A 21,003-nucleotide genomic window follows, 5' to 3' on the forward strand; every position below is an offset into this window, starting at 1 on the left:
AAAAGGACTACTAGAAATTACGCTATTTAGCGTATTATTATAATTATTTAATTACTTTTTACGAATGCAGTTTCTATTACACGTTTTCTCATAATGAAACATGAATCTTTGAACTTCATCGTGAAAGTAATTCGTGAATACTGGTTAGGTAAATATTTTTATACTTTAAAACATGTTGCCTACCAGTTGATTTGAACCCCGCTTTAGCCGATCCAGTACGTCAAGCACGAAAATCTATTGAATTCGTAATGTAAATATATCGAGTCCTCGATACGAAAACGGATCATTACATTAGATGGTGGTACTCGATAGCCAGCCTGCGAGATTTAGATTACCGTATGTCAAAACAATTTTTAGACTCTCGATTTTCGAGTCTCGAGAACGTGACGATGCGATTGCGAAACGAAAGTAAGTAAATTCATTCGTTCTGCTGAAATTAATTCTTTTTACGGACGGTAGGGGCGCTTTTTAAAACATATACCTTTCGCGATTGCGATACGAATACATTTTCGAGACATAAACGGACGCGAAATTTCGTATAAAGTTCGTGACAATACTATTATTATGCAATAAGATCATTGGAATTAGATCGAAATAAAAACTTTTTCGTGGGATGAAAGGTTATTTTACTGGTAGTAGGACCTCTTGTGAGTCCGCGCAGGTGGGTACCACCACCCTGCCTATTTCTGCCGTGAAGCAGTAATGCGTTTCGGTTTGAAGGGTGGGGGCAGCCGTTGTAACTATACTTGAGACCTTAGAACTTATATCTCAAGGTGGGTGGCGCATTTACGTCGTAAATGTCTATGGGCTCCAGTAACCACTTAACACCAGGTGGGCTGTGAGATCGTCCACCCATCTAGCAATAAAAAATAAAAAAAAATTTGGTTCACGTGTTGTTTATCTTTGTAACTAAAGGTGTGTTTTATTTGGTATTAGCCATCAAGAATTCGATGTTTTTAACTGAACTTCAATTAACTTTACTCCATTCAAATAGCTGAATTGTTATGAGATTCTAAATTCTAAACTTTAAATGGCTCTCCTATCAAATTGCAAAAATGTCGCTTAGCACAAATACATAATGTTTTTTACTTTGCTTGTTTGGCACTTGACATTGTATTGACATTTTTCTAAAACTCTTCCCGAGTGCTATGACCGATTAATGAAGATCGAACAATCCTTGGCGATACGCAGCGGCTTACTTACTACAGAATGCCGATGTCTATGGGTAGATCTGTCCAAATGAGCCATTGTCTACACTTTATTCTAAGAATCAAAATCTTCGATGCCCCAGTCCAGCCTCATCTGCAGGAGACCAGAAATGAGAAATTAAGAAACATAAAACATTATCATTCAATTCCTTTATTTAAGCAATACACATAAATAAAATACATTAACTTAGCATATATCGAAATAAGATCAATTTCAGATGATAAAAACATTATCTACGAGAAAATTCTACATTTAACTTTCAAATTAAATAGGTAAATCAAAAATAACGATTATTATAATGAAAGCTTCATTAGAAGTTGGTCACACTGATACACGATACATTAAGGATTTCTTTACTTTTTTTGAATAAACCTAGGTATTTTTAAATGCTGAATAAATTTAGCATTTGCCATTATATTTAAAATACCTAGATTTACGTACGCCACAAACTCAGTTTAATCAAATAACAATTTCAAGAGTATTGTGACCTCAGTAAAAAAAAAAACTTCCAAACACGCATTTTACACAGATCAGTCTTCGTATAGTGTTTCTCAGAAAATCTAAAAAATATTTTACGAAAATCAATATAGGACATTCTGCTCGTTTCAATGGATATCAGGTAAATACATATTTATTGATTTTTCATTCTGGCAAGACCGAAGTTATGTCATTTTCAAGAAAAAATAATAATCTACAAACTAAATTGGTTTTCAATACAAAAAATCGTTTTAGTATGTACATATTTTTTTTAAAATCTTTAAACATTATCAACATTTTATGGACGCAATTATTTATGGCGGTTTTATTATATAGGTATGCTCGCACTGAGCCATTTAGAATTATTTTTATTAAAAAATATTAACTATTAGCATTATTGTCAGCAATGTAGTTAGTAGATCAAATTTAATACTCTATATTATGTACATATACTTCGTTGTTAAATTATTAATACGTATATTATTTAAGCGGGTAAAACGTTCTTAAGGATATTTGGAGCCGTTGGCTATATACCTATACTATGTTCCAGATTACCTCACCAGATTACTTCACGCTTTTGTTGACAAAGTTAAACGTTAATGTGATCAACCGACATAATTAACTATTTAAGTACATTAAACTGCTCTGGTGCGAGGCCCGGCGACCGAAACGTCCAAAATTTTTTTTATTGCTTGTATGGGTGGACGAGCTCACAGCCCACCTGGTGTTAAGTGATTACTGGAGCCCATAGACATCTACAACGTAAATGCGACACCTACCTTGAACCTCTAACAAAAGCGGTATATTTGATTACGATGAACTTTAAATTTAAAATGTTTACAGTACTGACCTAAAGTCTAACCTAATTTGTCCATCTATAAAGACGTCAATGATTTTTATCGAGTTCTGTCAGGGTCATTTCTTTTCTTTACGATTTTTTTTTTCGGAATAACCTTAACACGCCTTTAACACATCTTAAAACTCAGTAACGCAGTACGTAGGAAGCTGTTATTTTTTTTAAGCAAATAGAACAAAAGCCTGTTAATATAAAAACATTTTAATATCAGACTTAACATTTTGATTTGATTTCTTCGCCCCTCCGACCTCACCTTGAACTAGAGGTGATTTTAGTCGGTTTAACTTTAACATACAACGCTCTACGCCTCCTACGCACGTAGGCGGAAGTTTGGCGATTTCCTCCTGACCCAAATAAAAAGTTACTATATTTCTGACGGTTCTTAGTTGGAATGATCCTGAAATCGCACCTAATGATTCAGCACAGTTTAAAATAACAGGGACATTATCGATCGTAGAACCTCGCAATATTTACATAACACTACACTTTTATTACAAAACGATCAACAATAAATTTCGCCGAATCGTCCTCCCGCTGTCACAAAATTTAACAAAATCGGCACTAAACATGCAGTAATGCGACATTTAAAAACGCAATAACCTTATTAATGACACACGTTACATTCTACGTTATTACTACATTAATCCAAATACTAAAATATTCTCGTTTCTAAGGCGAGAGTGCACAGGCATTAATCAAGACGAACGTTCCTCAAGTAATTATGTCACAACAAAGTCTACGGGCACGAAACTTGCGATGGCTGAGCGATGGCGGCAGCGAGGCGACGCGACACGGGGCGGGCAGGCAGCGATATCTCGCGTGGGCACGAAACAAGCTGGCGAGCAGTCGCGCTCATACAGTATTGGACGAATCATGAGCTTACGTCGAAAAGAACTATTGGAGCCTAGACCCCTGATGAGGGAATTATTATTATTACTTAGAGATGGTGTTCATCCAATAAATCAACGAAGACGCAATTGGGGAGAATTTTCTACGCTTTATTACGCGCTAAGGTGTCATTCAATGAAATTTGAAATTCCTTGTTAAATTATAAATTCCTCATTATCAATTTCCATTACTAAAATAATAACTGAACACAACACTGTGTACCCGCGCAAGCGACGAAACCAAACTAGTTTGTTCTCGTCGCTTCCGCGTCGCCCTCGCCCGTTTCGTGCCCGTCCCCATACTGTGCAATGCTTTTGTATACATCGCCGTCGCGCCGCTGTCGCCATCGCTCGGCCATCGCAAGTTTCGTGTCCGTAGACAAAGAGTTGTTATTAAAGAACAAAACGAGTTGCAATTTTTAAACTTTACTCATTAACTTATCAATAAAATATTGCACATCTACATTTTTGACTATCACAAAACTCCCTCACGCTCGATCAATTATTACGACTAATGTGCTTTAGTGCTAGTTTTGTTAACGTTCTCAATAGCGTAAAAGTTAACTCAAATTTGTATGCAGTTGGAACAGCGCCCCTAGCGGAAAACGTAGGCAAACGTTCCAACTGCATACAAATTTGAGTTAAGTTTTAAAAACTTAAGTTAACTAAGTAACTTAAGTTTTAAAAGCTCTCTATAAGCACACAGGGCTAGATTTTTTATACAGGTAAGCACAGATATCTTCGTTCGTTAGAAACAATATAATCACCAAAAAGTAAAAGTTTTAATTGTGTCTGCGACTCGCGAAATCCGAAGACTAAAAATATACAATGAAACTTTACGGTTTAAGGACGTAACAGTAACCAGACTTTCTAATGGTTACAACCGCCAGGTTCAAATATTTTACGGGTAACGTTCAGAAATCTCTAAAAGATAAAATAGCTGAAATTTAGTTGAATCTTTCACGAGATTTGGTTATGACAATGGCACAGTTATAACAAATTAAACATGATACTTTTTATTTCTTTTTATTTCCGCAAAACCTCTATTCTCTGTTGCAACTTCATTACATATGACGTCATTTGGGGCTAAAATAAACGAGAAGCTTAATAAACATTATAAAGCAATATACAATGACAACACCCAAATGACACTATACCTTATTTGTATGCAGTTTATCTTGAAATGAAGAATAGATAAAATATTTTCCAATTATCATTATTTTTATTAGCATAAAAGTCTGAACGAGCCTACGGCCCACCTAGTGTTTACCGGAATCCAAAGACCTTACAATGTAGACGTCGCCAACAACTTTCAGACATAGACAGGTGACTACGAGACACTGACATAGGAGATTACGTGTCAATTATAATCACCCTTCAAACCTTCTTACTGGTGGTAGGACCTCTTGTGAGTCCGCACGGGTAGGTACCACCACTCCGCCTATTTCTGCCGTGAAGCAATAATTTACGCTGTAGATGTCTATGGGCTCCAGTAACCACTTAACATCAGGTGGGCTGTGAGCTCGTCCACACATCTAAGCAATAAAAATAAATAAAAAAACCCGAAGACTTGCATAAATACGTTAAAGAAACATCTCCTATGACTAATTTATACTAATGTTTTTTTTATTAAATCGATATCCGTTTTTTCATTGCAGTTCTTTACATACATAAATTATCCATAATTTAAGTAGGTTTCGTATTTTTAATAAAAAAAGAACATATTATTATTATATTGAATTTTAACTTAAACAATATATTACCATTACATTCATTGATATTGTACACACACAAATATAATATTTTTGAAGTTGTAAGTACTGATAATGATTCTATTGAATAGGTTTTTTGCTTACCCCTACAGCCGACCTCCTCATACATAATGTACAACCCAATTTCGTATGCTTGTTGTACATTAAAGTTCAATTTTGAATACCGTAGTTTATTATAGTTTAGGTTTATTTTTTCAACGAAATAATTGGTCAAATTAACATAGTACTGTGCGCGCAAATAATTTCTTGACTATCAGTTAATTTTATTAGTTTTATTAAGCTTTTATACAGTGGACCTATCGTACTTGTTAAATGCAAAAACTATCTTATGAAATTTTAATATGGCGTCAATACATAAAACACAAAAATGATTATAATTGATTACGTCAAACAAGCAAAGCAAAGTCACTAAAAATATAAATAATTTTGATGAGAATTCTATCCTACGGAAATATGATTGTAAACTTAAAAAATTAAGGAGTTCTTATTATGATTAAATTGATTTCCAAATATTTCGAATGTTTAGTGTCCGTAATGTAAAAAACGCGAAACTTATAAACAAAAAATTCGTATGCTACGAACGTTAATTACCCAAATCTGTTACTGTAAATGCCCGAACTAGGGTAAATCCTAAGATTTACTAACTCTTAATGGTAAAAGTCCGAACCGTTCTGTGATCATCGTTTATTTCGGACTTTTACCATAATTCACTTGGTAAATTATCACCGTCGAAAATGCAATTGGACAGGACAAGGAAGAAAGTGTTGTTGAAAATGAATCAGAAGAGGAAATAAACAGTTTTAATTTGAGGAATAAAACACAAGAAAATGTAACTATAATTATGATGGAGAAACAAATAACCAATGAAAGCGATTTAGAGACAGAAAACTCAACTCAAGCTCAAGAAGATCCAATACCGAAAAGTATAGAATCAGTCCAGACAATAAGTAATAAGGTAAAAATTAATTTGGATAACTAAGTTGAAAAAATGAAAGCCATTTCGTCTCATAAATATCGAAATGTGAAAGTTGGGAAAAATATTACTTTTTTTTTATTGCTTTGATGGGCGTTCGAGCTCACAGCCCACCTGGTGTTTAGTGGTTACTGGAGCCCATAGACATCTATCTACAATGTAAATGAGCCACCCACCTTGAGATATAAGTTCTAAGGTCTCAGTATAGTTACGGCTACCCCACCCTTCAAACCGAAACGCATTACTGCTTCACGGCAGAAATAGGCGGAGTGGTGGTACTTACCCGTGCGGACTCACAAGAGGTCCTACCACCAGTAAAGACTGAAAGTATCTGACATTGACAGAGCTAAAACTGACCCAAAAAGCATTATTGCAGTTGTGGTAGATGTAAAGGACAATGAGTTTTACCAACTGGGTACCAAAATTGGGAGCACTAAAGCAGTTTTACACAAAGAATCGATTTAGGTCATGCTCTGAAGATTTTAAGATAAATGAAGTTGTTAAAGATAGAGAAGTTAGTCTTCGAGAAGTTGTCGGAAAATTGTCATTGACTGGAGGACAAGACTTCTAGAAATGTAACTGCCTTAAAAATGCTTTTCGAAAAAATTCGAATGATTAATAATTACTCATAGGTATGTAAGGATTTGAATAATTATTAATTGAAATAAATGATTGAGAAGTATGCATTGTTTGTATTTCCAAAACCAAAATTTAGCAACCGTCACTGATAAAACCTAGCACGTACTAAATTCTGATGGTAAAAGCCCGATAAAATCGTTTCTTTTTTACATATACATACTTACATGTACCGACTCGTGCTGGTAAGCCTTAAGATTTACCAACATTCGGGCTGTTACAGTAACATAATATATCCGACATTTGAATTTTCTTAGTTATGATTAAAAAATTCACGTTTATTATGATCATTGCCCTTCTTAATGAGCTTTGTAATCGTCTCCTTACAAATAAATAATTGATTAACGTGGTGTCATAAATTTTTTTATGACAACACCAAAAATTACACGTTCACATTTCGTTTGATTCAGAATGTCGTCGGCTTTTTTTCAAGAAATAAACACCTTAAATACTTTAAAATACACCATGACCTTGTTGGGTGTAATTTCAAACACTATATTAGTAAAAAATATATGTCGGCGCAAATATGACTATTTACCTACTGATCATCAACTAATTACTCTGTGATAAGAAATTGATGTTAAACAGTCCCTTTTATTGTAATTTCAATACTTTAAAATCTTGTAAACACGCTCACGTGTTTAATACTTGTCAACACGCTGACGTGTAAAGTCCTATAAATACGGCCGTGCTGTCTAGCGTTAATTCATTCGTGTCCGAGCCGTAGTACAGTACGGATCTCTCTGAGCGTTGTCACACTTCTCGTGAAATATACGCAGTTATTGTGAAGTTCTGGTGAAGTTTTGTTTCGGAAGCCCAAACATGAGTCATCGTCGAGAACTTAATGACCGTGACGTCAGCAATGGTGACGTCACACTTTTTAAAAACATTCCTTCGGCGTTTCTCCTCCGTCATCAGAAGTGGGATCACACGCCGCCTCCGCTCAGCAACAACCTGGTGACCAGATAACCGTATCGGCGGAAGAAGACTACCCCCCAGCAACAGCCGATGAGCCTATACATCTACTTCACAAATCAGCATGGTCGAGCAACAAAATCAACACTCAAAGATAAGTTTTTATTTTTGATTACTAAAGTTCCACCACATAAGTACCACAGTGTACGCCTCGGCAAAAGTACCACAGTGTACGCCTCGGCAAAAGTACCACAGTGTACGCCCACTACATAAGTACCACAGTGTACGCCCACTACATAAGTACCACAGTGTACGCCCACTACATAAGTACCACAGTGTACGCCACAACATCACACTACACAACATCCTTATCCGAACACCTTAAATAACTCTACGAGAACCGCCGAGAACTCTACGAGAACCGCCGAGAATTCTACGAGAACCCTACTATACCCTCCGAGAACCCTACGATACCCTCCGAGAACCCTACGATACCCTCCGAGAACCCTACGATACCCTCCGAGAACCCTACGATACCCTCCGAGAACCCTACAATCAAATCGCATTAATAAGTCTCAAACCTACATAGTTACAAGTAACGCAAGTATAACAGATGCGCTACTCAGAGAAACTTTTCATTCCTGCAGGTCAATGAGAATCAAAGAAAAAAAAACCCTACGAGAATCAACGAGGCCGGTGCAGAGCGCGCACCGCCTGTCAGTATGGCCGTGTCGGCGCAAATATGACTATTTACCTACTGATCATCAACTAATTACTCTGTGATAAGAAATTGATGTTAAACAGTCCCTTTTATTGTAATTTCAATACTTTAAAATCTTGTAAACACGCTCACGTGTTTAATACTTGTCAACACGCTGACGTGTAAAGTCCTATAAATACGGCCGTGCTGTCTAGCGTTAATTCATTCGTGTCCGAGCCGTAGTACAGTACGGATCTCTCTGAGCGTTGTCACACTTCTCGTGAAATATACGCAGTTATTGTGAAGTTCTGGTGAAGTTTTGTTTCGGAAGCCCAAACATGAGTCATCGTCGAGAACTTAATGACCGTGACGTCAGCAATGGTGACGTCACACTTTTTAAAAACATTCCTTCGGCGTTTCTCCTCCGTCATATATATATTTCGGCTCTGGGCTATGATCATGGTCCGATTCGGGTTCCTACGGAAATTATTCTTCGTAATCTCAAAGGAACGTGGGTTAGCTAACTGTTCCATTGCGGGCCACGCAACTTTACTATAATATAGAATTCCTATCCTTCCCATGGATAGTGATTTTCATAGGATTTATTGCAGAATCCAAGAAAAATTAGCTTTCCCTCGGTTTACCTGAACATCGTTGTTCGTGCGGTAGTCAATAGTGGCCGAAGCGAGTGGCGGCGGACAAATACACCTTTATTAAAAGAGAAAATTTCGTTTTCTTTCTGCATTATCGTCGCATCGTTGACGAGCATTGCAAACGATGTTAGATTTTCGAGAATAATTTCATTGCAGCTTTTATTAAAGATACTAATTTGTTCTTTCGTTATACAATTTGATAAAATTTTAAAAACATGAGAAAAATTTAAGAAACCTCATGTCTAAGTTTTGTTATTTAAACATGTAACGCTTTCAATTAAAATAACGAATAACTTCGCTTTTAATAACCGGTCAAAAATCGTACCTAATTAATTTGATATAATGAGAACATATTTTCAAATTATATTGTTTGTCGAAATTCAAGGCCACTAAATAAATATAAGGAAGGATTTTGTGCATTTATTTTCCTTATATCTTGAGAATAATTCAGAGACGGACACAATTTCCGACGGAATAATGTTAACAAACAACATACCTAATGTAAACACTTGGAAAATAAAAGGCATGTACGCTCATTAACTTAAAAAAATGAATACTAGAATTAAATAAATTTTACGTTCGATTGTGATTGAAAGTTAGTTTTTCGAAAATTTATTATAATTTGTGTAATTAGAGAACATCAAAACAATTAATTGTGTATGTATTTTGGTGTTTTCCAAAAAAAAAATATAAAGTCTGTATCCAGCTATAAAAATATGATTCAAACGAGAACGAGTTTGTTTGGTTGTCACGCTCACATGTCTTATATAAACGACCGATCATTATGAAATTTTGCATACATATTGTCAGGGGTATAAAAGGGCATAGCTTTCTCCACGTAAAAAAGTATAACTTATATATATATTATGTATACTTATATCCCGAGGGATATATTCTGTTTACATTAATATACCTAATTTAAAAATACAATTCAACATGTCAACTGTATTAGAAATATTTTAACAGCTATATATAGGTGATTTAATAACAGACCCAACGTTGTTTCAGAGTTATCAGCGTAAAACCTATGCACGACTACACAATACGACTAGTCATTAATATTTTGTTCTTATATTGCAAATCACGGGTCACGTTGTAAATATTTTATCGCATTGCCATTTGGTTATTATTCATTTAGTGCGAAAGAACAGTTTCCTTTTTTTTTTCATTTTATCATTTCTTCAAATACCTCGCGCTTTTCTTTCAATTCAACAATCTACAAATTAATTCATAGGCTAACATTACATACATTACGTTCTTTTTTTTTTTTTTTCTCCCATTTCTTGGCCTGCACGGTTTGTGCGTCAGCCATATTACGTTCTTTATTTGGTGAATAATTTTACCTATCTATCACATCACCGTTGACATTTAATAAACTTATCTATAACGAGTTTCATTATCAACAACAAGGCATCCAATAACATACAGATTCAAACTTACAATTTTTTTTTTTTTTTTCATTAAATCCAAAATTACAGTACGTACCGTATTTAGCTAGGCCATTGCGTTGTAAAGTTAATTGACATAATTTTTGACGAGAATCGCTTCTTTTTTTAATCAGATTTAACGTGTTGCTGTTGTTCTCTTATCGAGTTCATCTCCTTGAGGCGCTGCCTTAACTGTGCTTTTTTTAAATTTGTCATTATTTGAGTAGATTGATATAGCCAGGATCCCTGAAAAAGACACAATTTTCAATGAAAAACAAAAAAAAACTTAATGCCTTAAGTATGTAAATATGTACTTCTAGCTTGTAAAGTATTTAATGACGATCCTTTATTTCTTATTTCTTTAAGACGGTGTCGAGTTTGTAAAAATATTCAATTATTAAATAAATACATATTCTGTTTATATGAAATATGATTTGGAAGGACATGAGATGAAACTGAACTAATAGAATGAAGGCTCAGTAAAATGGTGATATTTACAGAGACTTCGGTGGACTTTTTGGAAGAAATTGAGAAGCCACATCCAGCTGCTTTGTTTCATTTTCCCACATTTGTATACATTCAAATACGCTAAACAGTTCATAAACTACAGTTATTAAGTTTTTAAATCCGAAGAAACATTAAATTATCCAAATAAAACGATTCACATAACTTCGCTACTCACGTTCCCGCCAAAAAGCCATTACTTATTTTACTGTCACTATTCAAAATCTATTTCAATATTTTCAATATATGTATGTAGAAGTTAACCTGTTTTATTTTAGATTTAATTCGTAAAAAACCTTGCTATCCTTAATTTTTTTTAGTTCATTTAACTTAGGCATTTAATTTATCCATAAACATTTTTAATGTGTATATTATTCGAATTGTTTCGTTTCGATTATCTATCACCTACACTTACTAATATATTTCCGCTAAATAGATGCGAGTAATCTTCTCCTCTGAGTAATCTTATATACTCAGTATTATTTACTTTGTGATTATAACTCAAGAAAAAACGGTTCCATAGAATAGTAAGACTAAATGGTAATGTGGACGATATGTATCTAAATCATAAAAGCCCCGATACCACAAGGCCATTATGTTGCTTACGTACGAACGACAAAGGTCAGTTAGACACACCAAACTTAAGCAAATTTTATACGAACATTGCATTTAATAAGTTCTAATAAAATTTTAATATCCATATTTCACTACACATTTTTATTTTGTATAGTCAGTAAGCCTCGTTGATCAGTGAACCTCACGAAGTGTCACGGAACCCGTCGGTATTTTTTTGTGAAAGAAATTAGGTATATGAGGACTAAATAGAATTATTATTATCTCTATAAAACCGGATATCCTATCCTGGGAGACGTTCAACATTAAACGTATATTCGATGACATAATTTATTGCGCTACTTGACAGGAGTAAAAGGTGAAGACTAGTTAGGTAAAGTTATACTCTCTAGAGTGAGAAGTCACAACAATTTGAATGCGCTTTTATTAGATGTTATCAGGGTGACGGATAAATAGATTTTTTCAATTTCGAAAGTTCTAGAATCTTTAAACTGGCTGCATGATAGTTAACAGTAAAAGGAAAGGTTACATGAAGAAACGCTTTTGAAAAGCCCGCATAAATCCATCGCTTTGAACATACCCCGTTTGGTAGCTTTGCTTTGCCTACTCAATCCGTGAATTATTGTGTCCATAAATACAGAAATCATTGAAACGTGCACCACTGATATGCGATAAAAAATAATAACTGGAATGATACATACGCAACGGTAGACACCGACGTACATTATTTAAATTTAACTTATTCAGAATATAATTTCGAGAACATTGTTGACCAAAATTGTATATTCGGTATTATGCTCCAACGTAACGTGGACACTTAAGGTCAACGCGTTACATACATAATATATTTGACCTTAGTATGAATTTAAAGTATGTATTAAAAAATATATCGAAATAATTATCATTTAATTACCTGCAATGACTTCATATTATTTTATATGGAAATAACAAAACAGTATGAATGTGATGTGGAAGTATAAAAAAGGATATGATAGTACAATTATAGTAATTTAGTATTTTGCCTCAACTGTTTAAGTAACTTTAATAGAGATAGAGCATAGCACAAATAAATTGTGCTTTTGCAATGCAATGTAATTAAGAACTGCTATATACTTTAACTCATTACTATAATTCCAGAGTTAATTCACATGTAAAACTAAGTATACTCATGTAACTGCAGGATTATATATAATCTTTATAGTCGATTATATTATTTATGTATTTATTTTTAGTAATTATATTATTTTAATTATTTTTATTATTATAATTCTTATCATCTATGAATATGAAAATTTTTCGTTAATGAAAAAAAAAAACATTCCAAATCCGTCACAATTAACTATAGTTTATCAGTTACATAATACGTCCAGACACATAATCGTAATTAAAAACAAGTATTTATTATATCTAATCAACTTACCACCATTATCATGCAGTTTAACAATATAGGAATCGAAAACACCACTGATATAAATAGGCCTTTACTATCAAAGTATTGTTGTCTTGAAAATAATGCCCAATTTCTTGCAGCAAGCTCATTTATATTCTCCGAAAAATACACTAGCAAAACTAAAACAAGAAAAATGTTACAGTACAAAATTGATTAAATTGATTGTAATATGAGTAAATTCCTAATTTTGATCCAATATTTACTATTCTATTTAACTTTATGTATAAAGCTACAACGGCACAGGTATCGTTATACACCTACACCCAGTTATAATTTCAAGACCCTTCCACTGCTATCATTGCTGAAGAAAGGAGGAAGCCTTACACTGCCTCTACCATCTGCAAGAAGGCTGCATTATACAACAGAGCATGTTGTCTTAAGATATTTTTTGACTCCTGAGTGAATTTATCATAATGGTGTTTCCTGAGCACTATAATAAATAATCCTGTAGGTAGCAGTAGTTTGGCTATGCTTCTGGCATTACTTATATCTATAAGTAACGGTGACCACTCACTATCAGACGGGCTATATGCTTATAAGTCATCATAGGCAACATGCATCAATTGCTAATTATGTTTCGAAAATAATTTAAATAACAAAAACTTACGGAGTATGATAAAAAGTATAACTTGAAAATTGCCATAATTCCTGGTGGAGAAACAAGTGACAGTAATTATTATGTGAAATGATATCAATGCAATTAACCAGGGGTCACGCCATTCGATCTGTAATAAAATAATGTTCAATTACAACACTCTTCATTTTCAATACTTTTTCTTTAAATGAATATAACTGGGATAAAATACAGCAAGGCACTTTTGCACTATTTTATGAAACTTTGTGACAAAATACTGTGTCATTAGAACAATAATGCATAACACACTGCTTATTGAACTTCATTAAATAAATTAACCTAAGTATTGAGAGAGACACAAGTAAATCTATCCAATTATAATTAATAATCTCTCTTTTCCTATTCAAACATATATAGTATTTGTTCAGGCACTATTGGACTGAGTACCTTACATTGAGCTGAGTATCTCAGTCTGTGCCTATGCCTGTACAGCAGGTCTTTCTATGTGCTGGGAGGAATTTTATTCATAAATTTGTAGCTCCTAATTGACCAGAAATTAAAAAAAATCATCTTCTGGCACTCACAATAGCATGATAGCCAAACAATCATCAGTTAATATTCTAACAAGGTTGTTGGTTTCGTCAATTCTACCACTGTGGTCCTAATTGAAACTATAACTACATTTAATCAAGTAATTTAACCACTCCTCAGTTTTCAACATGTAAGAGCCTATGAGCTGCCTAGAAAAGTTATAAAAAGGGGGTGGTTGATTTCAACAAAAATCGTAAATTTGTTGTTTAAAAATTGAAGAGGTAGCTTCAAAGGGCCATGATTTATATGAATTTACCGATAAACTTAAGCATACATATTTTTAATATAAGGAACTACCATTATATCTTTACTGACAATCTAGTATCTTGATGTAAGGCTATTTCTATCTGATATGAATTTTTCCAATTTATCATTACTTTAAAATATTTGTCGGCTTGCTATTTACGTCTGCTTAGTCTTAACTATATTCTTTAATACATTAAATTTTTAGACCTACAAATTAAATATACTAATTTTGTAATTAGAGGTCAATATTACTAACAAAATTGCAATATCAATTAAAATAAAACGCGATTTCCCCGGCGGACAAATTCGAAATTCCAATTTAGATCGAATTGTCGCCGTCGTGTACATCTCCAAGTTTCTTCGCACTATATTCGGTAATTAAACATACCCACTTTTCCCGCAAAGGCGTAATGACGTTACAAACATAGTATTAGTTGTTCGATTACATTGCAATTTGAATAAAAACTTACACTTCTTAGGTATGATACAAAATCAGATATCTGGTTAACTTCAACGAATTCTTCCATATTACTAACACTACTTATTGCTCAACTAGCCAAGACAAAAATATTGTATTCGAACAGATTAAGCACCAATTTAAAAATACGTAAGTTATAAAAACAGCTCAGTCTTTAACAACATTAACATTAAAATAAAAATACATTAATACACCGGAGGCAAACCGAATCGCAAATACTAGTGTGCATAAATTAAGTGTATAATCTATGAGTGTGCATAGGCTATACAGTGAACAGTGTTGTGCATAGATTATACACTTAATATATTCGAGATTCAGGTGAATGAAGTTAGCCCCTCAAAAAAATTTTTTTTTCTTATTTTATACTTATTTTCTATTAATTCGTTTGTTCATCATTTGTTTATGATTGTTCACTGTTAATAATTGTTTGTTCCGCATTTATTTATTTAAAAAAAATATTTAAAAATATACCTACAAGTTAGCCCCTCTAATGCAATTTTTAATATTTTTTCATCCTTAATGACTCGTAAATATTCATTTTCGATTGTTCTTATATAAAACACGTTTGTTCTCTTTCGAAATTACTCGTTTTTTGTTTAATTTACTATTTTTATTAGTTGAATAAATGTATGCAAAATATGTGTACTGCGCATGCGTCAACTATAATGCCTAAACTTTCTACGCGGTGTTAATCGTGAAAAAAAAAACAAATATAAATCCTGAAGGAGCAATTAATTGGTATACAGTTTAATTAAAAAAATTAAAAAATAAATAAATGAAATAATGTGCATTGGCGTTAAGTTAGACCAAATACATTTTTTCCATCCTCTTGCCTATCGTATTAAAATGTTATTGTACTAATGTTAGGAATATAATTTCGACTGTGTAAAAAAGTTATTATATAGTATACCTATATTATCTCTTGAAAGATAAGTAATGAACATATTTACTTATTTGTTTATATTACCTATGTGAACTCCCTATCTTTTTTATACCTTCATAACGATAAGTAGGAGGATGGAAAAAATGTATTTGGTCTAACTTAACGCCAATGCACATTATTTCATTTATTTATTTTTTAATTTTTGTAATTAAACTGTATACCAATTAATTGCTCCTTCAGGATTTATATTTGCTTTTTTTTTCACGATTAAAACCGCGTAGAAAGTTTAGGCATTATAGTTGACGCATGCGCAGTACACATATTTTGCATACATTTATTCAACTAATAAAAATAGTAAATTAAACAAAAAACGAGTAATTTCGAAAGAGAACAAACGTGTTTTATATAAGAACAATCGAAAATGAATATTTACGAGTCATTAAGGATGAAAAAATATTAAAAATTGCATTAGAGGGGCTAACTTGTAGGTATATTTTTAAATATTTTTTTTTAAATAAATAACTGCAGAACAAACAATTATTAACAGTGAACAATCATGAACAAATGATGAACAAACGAATTAATAGAAAATAAGTATAAAATAGGAAAAAAAAATTTTTTTGAGGGGCTAACTTCATTCACCTTCGAGATTCGGTGTTGTGTGTGTACATAGACCTTTAAAGTATTCCTACTTCAGTGGTGTACATCTATCATACTTATCAAAGGTAGGTACTGTAAAATATGGTGATTAGGGATCGAGAGGGGAATGGGCAAAAAACCAGGAAAATCTTTCGACGCGCAATACTAGTTTTTTAATCGTTGCAAAATCTTGTCTTTTTTGTAGTATAATAGTACAATGTTGAAAGTTCACAAAACAACTCTGAATATGCATGATAATAGCTGCTAACTTATAAAAAATCGCATTTCAAATTAACTTCTTGTGGTGGTGATTATTTTAGTGCTAGAAACTGCTCTTTTTTGTTTATTTGATAATAATAGAAGACGACTGTGATTTATAAACGTTATTTAGTATTTGAGCCATCATTTAAATTAAAGGTAAGTCTCAGTTACCTTTAATTTATATGAACAAGTCTCAGTTGTCATTGGTTTTAATGTATTTGATAAAATAAAAATACATGTGAAAATCTGTTGTTTTTGGGGATATTGGGGACGTCTCAGGTACAAATAACAACGAAAAAGGGGTCAATTGGGATGAGAATAAATGAAATGGAAACGATCTAAGTGCAAATAGGCACAGGTTTGTAGGGTTGTGTGTAAATTTAAAAAATATTGTTATAACTACATATAGTTATAACAATATTTTTTAAATTTGTTGGTAAGAATCTGGTTTATTCATGATGTTTTTGTCTAGAACTTTTATTCAAATTTATCAATGCAGTGTCATTTTATTGTTTGGCAAATATTTATATTATTAGTTACATGTTGTTTTCTATTTTTAGATATGCCTCGCGTGCAAATCCCTATAAGACATATGACCCCTTAATATTAAAAACAGTAATAGAAGCCTATGAAATTAGGAATAAGTTTTTAGTTGAAATACCTAAGCAATTTACCATAAGTAAGTTGGTTTTGCACAGACATGTAACAAGAACGATGAAATCTCAAGGTGGACAAAAATGTGTAAGTAATGCATAATAAAATGTATTAATATTTTTTCAGAGTGGGGGTATCCACCTGATTAATTCATGGAATAACGGACACACCTAATCTCTTAACCCAGATAAAAATGTCACCCCTAAGTACTTACTAAGAACAAAGAAATATAAACCGCTTATAAGAAAGACCGCTCGTTCGAATTTAGGTGCATACTCTCCCTTAGACAGAATCCTTTGGGACTACAACAATGTCCACGGTAGCGCGGTCTCCGTCAATGTTCATTCGGAGTTGTCCGATTGCACTGAACTAACTTTAAGTGATGAAATAGATGTTTTTTCTATTTGTCTCACAACTTACAGGAAAAATCTGTCGCGGATAATTTCCCAAGTTAATATAAATTAATCTTAAGTAAGTGACATATGCCATGTACTTTTGTCAGTTTTTCAATGTTTTTTATTGATGATCATTTTGTTAACTAAATAAATAAATAAATAAATAAAACGTGGGGCCCATTATTATTTCTGTATTACTTTCTACTATACTAAGTGTGGATTGTATCGACTTATTATAATCGTTATCATCATCATCCTAGCGGCTTATCCCGGTCGCATCCGAAACCTCATAGCTCCGGAGTCCAGGGTCCGCTGAATCGACTTACTATAATCGTAACTGGAGGTTTTGACCATCAATAACCAGCCGTGGCGGCTTCACCAGCGAACGCCGAGCTCATGATCTACCAAAGTATAAGATATGCTCTGCCATAGGTATGATTTCAGAGGGGCCCCACGTTTTTATTTTAGTCTAATATGCCTAAAAGCTATTCTGCCTAGTACTAAAATATTTCTGAACTAGAAGGTCAAAATACCTACTTGTTATAGTGTGTGCTTAGTTTACCTACCAAGCAAACCCTGGTGTTAGTGTTCTTTCATGAACTGCCTTTCGGCCGCTGACATGGTTCATGTTATGACAACCACTACCATCAGAGATATTAATGACCGAGATGACCTACGTAGGTTGATAGGTAAGTAACTATTTATTTATTTTGTAGTTTTCAGTGCACATAAAATAAAACCGTTTAACTTAAAAGTTTTTTTACCAATTTTTATTTTCTTCTTTTTAGTGTTTAGTGAAATTGTCTACCGAATATTCCTCATTCTATTTAATTCATTCAGTGCATCATTATTACATGGTTTCTTACCTGATAATTTAGTACAATCTAATTCCTCAATACATAGATAGCCCTTCCAGAGACTTGACTCAACTTAGAGCCACGTATGCTTGTCCTTCCTCAAACAATTTTGAGCCCAAATATACTACTGCATGGTCGACGGTGCTGCCCTGCATTTTATGGACGGTGGATGCCCATGACAAAACTAAGGGCAACATCCTTCTTTCAGCCGTACTATAATTGAATTTTGCTGGAAACTGTATGGCTTTAGGGTAAATAACGTGCATGCCATTACATTGCACGCCGGCAAATCCCGAAGTGAAAACGCTGTGGTCACCTTGATGCCATGAAGCCCGAATAATTCTAGCAACTTCATTAATACTAATGAATACATCTGGAATTTCAATTCTTTCAGGTTCACCGTTTTCAGGTATATCTGGCACACTAAGTCGTATTAAGTCTTGTTCACTAATCTGGACATTTTCGTCAATGCGTACATCTCTATAAAGTGGGTTATTTCTAGTTAACCATCTTAAAGCACTGTAGAATTTTTCGCGAGATATTGTGAACTCTCTTGTGATGTTCAAATTCTCCAAACGTTCTGTAACTACAACGATACCCACCAGGCTGGAAGATCTTGGAAGCATATTAGGTAATCTTTCACTGACCTCAAAGATATCTTGGGCAAACAACACTGCTTGTCCGCGGAAACCGTACTGCCCGTATAGCCCAGTTTTACGATTTTAACAAGCGGGATGATTCTACACAGCAATCGCTGCTCTGCTTGCGTCAGCGCTTGAATCTCATCTGGTATTGAACCTGGATCCAGATTATTCCGGTACGCCTTTGATGGTGCTATTGTTTTATTACTGGTCACATGTGTTTGGCAGCGCGAACATAAAAGTAATGTTGTTTTTGAAGACAGTTCTGCAGGTAGATATCCTAATACAGCTGTGTTGTAACGTACAGTATGAATTTGGTTAGGATATCAATGCTTCGTGCAAATGTCACAAACGTGTATACACGATGTGTTAATGGCATTTTCAAACGCTTGTACATGATTTTCAGCTCTGCGTTGCTGTGCACGCTCACGTTGGTTATTTAACCTGTCGTGGCGTTGCTCAGGTGTTTCTGAAGCTTCTAACTCCTTTCGTCTCTCACGCCGTCCTGTTAACCTGGCCTCATGTTGCTCAGGTGTTTCTGACGCTAATAGCTCTATTTGTCTGTTACGTTGTAATCTTAGCCTGGACTCATGACGCTCAAGTGTTTCTGACGCTATTAGCTCTCTTCGTCTGTCACGTTGTGGTGCTAGCCTAGACTCATGACGCTCAGATGTTTCTGATGCTAACAACTCTCTTTGTCTGTCACGTTGTGATGCTAGCCTGGACTCATGACGCTCGGGTGTTTCTGACGCTATTAGCTCTCTTCGTCTGTCACGTTGTGATGCTAGCCTGCACTCATGACGCTCAGGTGTTTCTGACTCTACCAGCTGCCTTTGTCTCTCACGTTGTGCTATTAACCTGGTATCATGTTGCTCAGGTGTTTCTGTTGCTAACCGTTCTCTTCGTTTCTGTAGTCAACTGTGGGTTTCATTTTCACTTTCCTTTGCAGGTTTCCTTCTATACTTTTCTTTTGCCTTTTCGAGCCTTCTTTTTCGTTGTGTAGCAGTTTCGTTTTTATTTTTGTTTGCTTTTTTATTTATTGTTACCATGTTGTTCCCACGATTAAGGGGCATTTTGACGGTCGACCCCGCCAGAAGTCCAGCAAAGGGGCAAGGCTTAAAATACAACAAGATGCGCCCAATCTTGAGGGGGAAGCGCTGACGACATTACATTTTTACCCACCCTAATGCCATACAGTCCTCGGCACGTTTTAACCTATTACCTTAACTTGGGTGGTATAGCTACCGCTTACTAACGAGGTATCTAATTACCTATTTTTTTTTATCTGCCCCTCTAACGTCACACAATCTTGGACGCAACTGTTCTCGACACAACTAATCATGCCCCCACCTAATACGAAATTTTGACATAATGACAGTATTCTGCTAGTGTAGTCCTATTATTTGATACCCATATTGTGGTGGTTGTGGAAAAATATTTACCTAGTCCGCCATATTGGAACGGCGTCCATCTTGAATTTTAAATTTTGACATAATCATCGTGTTTTACTAGTGTAGCCCTTTCATTTGATACCCATATTGAGGGGTTTAAGGAAAAATATGTAATCCGCCATTTTGTATCGGCGGCCATCTTAGATTTATAATGTCATTGATTTTATTATATTGTATTGTCATCTAAATTAAATGTGTGTACCAAATTTCAGATCAATCTGACAACGGGAAGGTGCTTAAATTTCAATTTCTAATTTTGACCCAAATAAATAAAAAACAAATTCCGTACAGGTCGAGCTAA

General features: G+C 34.1%; 1 protein-coding gene across 1 annotated transcript; it reads right to left on the reverse strand.

Annotated features, from left to right (window-relative positions):
• Nucleotides 1-1,343: 1,343 nt before the first annotated feature.
• Nucleotides 1,344-15,192, reverse strand: Tmem18 (transmembrane protein 18). Its single transcript, XM_028178227.2, has 4 exons — nucleotides 14,914-15,192; nucleotides 13,640-13,757; nucleotides 13,003-13,151; nucleotides 1,344-10,751 (listed from the first exon to the last, which is right to left on the reverse strand). The coding sequence occupies exons 1-4, from the start codon at nucleotides 14,968-14,970 to the stop codon at nucleotides 10,632-10,634; spliced, it is 444 nt and encodes a 147-aa protein (XP_028034028.1). The 5' UTR covers nucleotides 14,971-15,192; the 3' UTR covers nucleotides 1,344-10,631.
• Nucleotides 15,193-21,003: the final 5,811 nt, after the last annotated feature.

Source organism: Bombyx mandarina, chromosome 04 (genome assembly GCF_030267445.1).
Source record: "Bombyx mandarina strain Sakado chromosome 04, ASM3026744v2".
In the NCBI taxonomy this organism is placed as follows: Eukaryota; Metazoa; Arthropoda; class Insecta; order Lepidoptera; family Bombycidae; genus Bombyx; species Bombyx mandarina.